This window comes from Orycteropus afer, unplaced genomic scaffold (genome assembly GCF_000298275.1).
Source record: "Orycteropus afer afer isolate SDZICR_OR568_19922 unplaced genomic scaffold, OryAfe1.0 scaffold00186, whole genome shotgun sequence".
Lineage (NCBI taxonomy): Eukaryota > Metazoa > Chordata > Mammalia > Tubulidentata > Orycteropodidae > Orycteropus > Orycteropus afer.
Genome location: NW_006921773.1, coordinates 5,575,758 through 5,581,234, shown reverse-complemented (window position 1 = coordinate 5,581,234; position 5,477 = coordinate 5,575,758). Strand labels below are relative to the sequence as shown.

At 41.2% G+C, this 5,477-nt stretch overlaps 1 protein-coding gene across 1 annotated transcript; it reads right to left on the bottom strand.

Moving 5' to 3' along the window:
- Positions 1 to 2,237: 2,237 nt before the first annotated feature.
- Positions 2,238 to 4,613, bottom strand: LOC103202572 (regenerating islet-derived protein 3-alpha-like). The gene is made up of 5 exons (XM_007947469.1): positions 4,538 to 4,613; positions 3,864 to 3,982; positions 3,520 to 3,657; positions 2,569 to 2,695; positions 2,238 to 2,305 (listed from the first exon to the last, which is right to left on the bottom strand). Exons 1-5 carry the CDS (start codon positions 4,611 to 4,613, stop codon positions 2,238 to 2,240), a joined length of 528 nt encoding a protein of 175 aa, XP_007945660.1.
- Between the last annotated feature and the right edge of the window lie 864 nt (positions 4,614 to 5,477).

Below are 5,477 nucleotides of genomic sequence, written 5' to 3'. Positions count from 1 at the left end.
ACAAAGATTGCCTTGCCTATGTTTACTCTACTGAAGAACCCATCAAAGATATTTTTTATTTCTGTTGAGATATTTTTGATTTCTAGTATTATCTTTTGATTTATCTTAACTTTCATCATGTCATATATTTTCGTTGTTGTTATTGATTAAAAACCGAAAACGAAACTCACTTATGTCGAATCTGATCTGACTCATAGAGACATTTCCTTGGGTTTCCAAGGTGGTACCATGACAGAAGTAGATTGCCCAATCTTGTTGTTGAAAGTCACTCATTATATATTGGTAAAAATCATTAGTGTGAGGCTTTATGTTAATTTGTTTAGGAGTTCCTGAATGGTGCAAATGGTTAAGCACTCACCTACTACTGAAAGGTTGGCTGTTTGAATATATTGAGAGATGCCTGGACAGAAAGGCATGGTAATCTCCTTCTTAAAAATCAGTCATTTATAACCCTGTGGAGCACAGTTCTGCTCTGACACACATGGGATCACCATGAGTCAGAATCTACTGGATGGTAATTGGTTTGGTTTGGTTTGGTTTTTCTTAGGAGTTGTAATCTTTCATATTTGCATAGCTGTAGGTTCCAGAGACTTAAATTTTCTATGATGTTCTTGTTTTTGTCTCCCATTACCTTTGGACTTTCCTAGGAATTCCTCCTTTAGTAGTATTTGCATTTTGAAGCTCTTTCAGCAATAATAAACTGCAACTATTCTGTTGTTGTTGTTGCTATGTGCCGTTGAGTAGGACCCGACACATAGCGATCCCTCATTGGGGTTCCGAAGTGGTATCACTTTGGAAGTAGATTGCACAAGCTCCCTTCCAAAGAGTAGCTGGTGAGTTTGAACTGCCAGCCTTCTGGTTAGCAGTCAAGCACCTTAGGTACTATGCTACCACAGCTTCTGCAATTATTCTAGAACCTAGTTAATATGGTTATGTCAGAGAGGGGAAGCATTTAATAATCTCATGATTAAATCTGTCTTATAGTGGGCCTGTATTCCTGTTCTGCAATCTTCAATTTTTTTCTTTCTTTCTAACTTTTAATTACTACATTTGGTAAGGTGGAAAGGCTAGATTGGGATAGAGTTGGGTAAGTAACCTTCCTCATAGGAGGGATAAAACTCTGGTAAAGTCTTTTTACCTGGAATGTTGACCATTTTTATGGAGAAACTTCTGGGCACATTTAAAAATAGTTATATCTTCCCTTTTTGAAAGAATCAAGAAGGACCTTTCTTGGTTCTTCAACATGAGAACCCACAGTTCTAACCTACAATACACAAAACAGCATGAGCTTCTGTAAGACTGTGGGATCCAGAGGTTTCTCACTCTTAACACTAATCCATTCTGCATGTCCAGAGATTTTTCAAAATTACCGTTTAACTGTTCCTAACAATTTATGACTCTAGACTTCAGCTGCGATGTTCTCTATTCACCTGTCTCTTCAGATATCAAGGTGTTTTCCATGCAACCTCAATTCTCTGAATGATAGAAGGAAAGTTGAAGAATTCTGGTTTGTTCAGTTTTTTTTTTGTTTGTTTGTTTTTTTGTTTAAATAAAATGACAAATTTCTAGTACTTTCCATCACAACTAAAACTAGAATTCCAAGTAGTTAATGTTTTTATTTATTTAAAACAAACAAACAAAAAAACTAATCTGATGAAGATTGCAAAATAAAGAAAGAAAAAAAAAATGAAGCCAGATCTTTACCCCAGTAAATTTGAGAATTACTGCTCTAGACGCCATCAAAGCCCCTTAAGGCCAGTTGTGCACACCATCAGACCTGGGCTATGGGAATATACAGAGTGTTTAGGAGAGTAATGTCTGTCCAGAACCCATAGCCTCCAATTACAGGGCCTACACTGTCATCACAAATACACTGGTAAGAATTTACATATTGCAATTTTCCCCAAGACCTGCCAGAAATTAGACATCGGTGAGACTGACCATGTTTTCTTCCCCGCCCATTTATCATCCTCAAGGTCTGGCTAACAGAATGAAACACACAAGACGAGCAAATGCAGAAAAAAAAAATTAATATTGCTTTATGAGGACTTATTCCATGGAATATATATTAAAAATTCTAAAATGAAGATGGAGAACAGGGAAGAAAAGACAGGATCAGAATGAAGAGATCAAGTTGAGGATATAGAGGAGAATATTCTCTTCTTTTGTGAGTCTTCACACTAGGTCTTAGCTCCATGATGATCACACAGGCCCACGCTGTTCTCTTTCCACTGGTCCTAACCCTTGAACTTGCAAACATAGGGCAACCTCTGATCACAGTTATAATCTTTCCAGCTCCGGAATCCTACAAAGACAGAGAGGTAAGGTGGATGGGGTTGATGGTGATTGTGAACCCAATGGAAAAGCATCCCAGATTTTAGTGAAGGATTTAAATGTACATCCTCCTCAATGTCCCACTCCACATGAAGGAGACACAAAAAAAGCAGAGAAGAGAGGGGATGGGAGAAGAAAAAACAGCATAGAATTTACTAGCTTAGAAGAATTCTCTGAAGATTAGTCCTAGGGAAGAGGAATGAGTGGATGGTCAAGGTTGGGCTCCCATATTACCTGAGTTTTGCGACAGGCTCCCACAGTGACCAGGGTTTGAGATTGTGGATGGAAGTCTCTCCCAGGCCAAGTAATTTAGCACATCTGTGTTACTCCACTCCCATCCCCCTGCATTGGGTTCCAAGCCCTATAGAGTAGAGGATGGAAACAGGTAGGAGTAAAGTCAGCGCCACTCCCTTTGCATGATCCCCTTGGCAGGAATAACTAATCCCAACCCCAGAAACAATTAAGTGATCTGCTATTCTAGGTGCTCTACAAGAACCATCCATTTTAGGAATCACTCGCTCCTCTTGGCAAATCCCAAAGCCACAACCAGCAGAGATACCCAAAGTAGCCGGTCATTAGTTAAACAACAGTGGCTGGTGCATTGTTATTGAATACCATCTGAGTCCTGAAAACTATGTCTGTACTAAAGCAAAGCAAGCCAAACCAAATAAAACTCACTGCCATTGAGTCAATTCAGACTCATAGTGACCCCCTTTGGGTTTCTGAGGCAGTAAATCTTTATTAGTAGATTGCCCAGTCTTCCTTCTGAAGAGTGGCTGGTGGGTTTTAACTGTCAGCTTTCTGGTTAGCACTCAAATGCCTTAGGCACTCTACCACCAGAGCTCCTATGTCTGTACTAGAGAGGGCAAAAGCAGATCTTCATTGAGGATCCCCTGAGCACAGTTTACACAGAGCTTTGAAACTCAGAGAACTGAATTACAAGGCCCCATGAATTGTGTAAAAAGATTGACGAGAGGCAGATTAATTTCAGTTTAGATCAGAACCTCCACAGAACTCAGCTCTCTAGCTGGCCTTAAGAGTCTCCCTTTCCTCCAAAGGTTACTCAGGATCCCTGAGTTCCAGGATTCTATGGTGTATCTCCAAGGCAGACACAATGGATAGAGACTGACACTGGGTGACAAAAACAACTCGAGAGATAATAAGGAAGATAGAACTCAATCTCACCAGTGTAGGATCATGGAGCCCAATCCAGACATTTGCATAGTTGTTTGAAGTGCTTTTCACCAGGGAGGCCACAAAGTATCCCTCAGCCACACTGAGTACAGACACAAGGTGTCCTGAAGACCGCTTCTGGCAAGCCATCTGTGTGGGAAATGAAGATACCAAGGGAGAATTGAGACTTCACTGGGGAAGGTGTAGGGAGAAGGTATTTGAGAAGGGTGGTGTGTGAGAGATGTAGGTGCACATTTTCACCCGATGGCATTCTCGAGAATGGAGGCCTCCCTGCCCTCCTCTGGTCTCCCATGTACTTTTCACTAGGATCCCCAACCCCACAACATGCTACATACATCTGCCTCCACCCAGGTTTTTGGCATCAGAAAAAAGGCATAGCAGTGGGAACCATAGGCTTTGGAGCCTCCAGGACAGCTGATCCGTGCAGAGAGCTGTTTCATTGGGTCATCTTCACCTGGGGTAGAAAGAAAATAAAGTGGTAGAACACAATGAGATGAAGTGTGGTGATTGGGGAGAGGAAAGTGGGGAGGCAACATTGGAAGAATGCCCATAAAGCCAGTTTATGGGGAATAATGCCACATTCTTGACCACCTCTCACCTTTGACAAGTGTTTCAGAATGTATTAATCTTGAAACAGCCCTCCTCAATGGTAGAACATCTCTTGTCTTTTTACCCTCCTATATTTTTCAATGTCCAGTCCTTCCGGATGACTGACCATATACTGGGGCCTCTCTCTATGCCATCATTGATGCTTCATACTTTAATTCTACAACTTCCCCAAATTAATTGGAGTCCACTGACAAAGTAGGATATCATCTATTTCACTCTGATAACCCCCAGAACTAGTTAACCTGATGGAAGTAGTAATGATGGGGAAATTGCATGCAGTTTGATTATGTGGGAATATACCTCATCTTAACTACATGTGTCACACAGGTGTCTTTTTCCTCTTTTGGCCCTGAAACATTCATAAAGAAGCCAGTGATTGATAGAGGAAGAAAAATCTTACCTTGGACCTGGGATAGCAGCATCAGAGAGGAGAGCAGCATCCAGGACATGCTGTGGAAGGTCACGGGAAGCAGCATTGTGTCTGTGTGTGAGGAGGGAATCAGAGGTCAGTAAGGCAAGGGTGATCAAAGGGAGTGTGGGCAGAGCCCTCACAATCCTATTTCATGTCTTTTCCTTTAACTTCAGGAAATTAATTGACCTAAGTGACATCCATTCCTTTCTATAGTTCTGGAGACACTTAGGCAATCTGTATCCCTAATGCCCCTGAGACATCCCTTTGCTGAGTCTGAAGCTGGAGTCCTCTTACACTTTCCCTTGTATTGTGTGAGGGAAAAGCCCTGATGTGGGTCTCATCTTCCCACATCTCCCACTTACCTGTCTTGCAGGGCTCTGGGATGGTTTCTCAGGCTAAGAAAACCTGGGCTTTTATAGGAAACCTGAGGGAAGGACATTGGAGTCAATACCGGGAATGTGTACATGGTACCTGGCTCATGGGGAAGGACTTGGCATGGATTCCAGGAAATTCTTGCCACGGGGAGGAGACATTTCCCAGCAGAGGCTGGGAATTACACAGATATTGCCTGTTTACTGTTAGCATGCCAGCACTTTCCCTAGGAACAGATGAAGTCTGTTCTTTTCGCAGCCTCTCCCATAGGCCTTGTTTTGAACAATTAAAAAAAAAATTACTATGGCCCTGGGGCACAAATTCTAGTGTTTTGGATACTTAAGAAAAAAAAAAAAAAAGAGAAATATATATGGCAATAGATAGATAAGAAGTAAAAATAAAAATAATTGTACTTTATTTTTTATCAATTTGTCAGGAACTCACCCTTGTTGGCATACATATGGATTTCTTTCTCCCTATTACAGTGAGATTAAAAAAACACAAGATAATAAGTAAAAAGAGAATGGTACAGGAATTGAAGTGTTGTTTAGGGAAT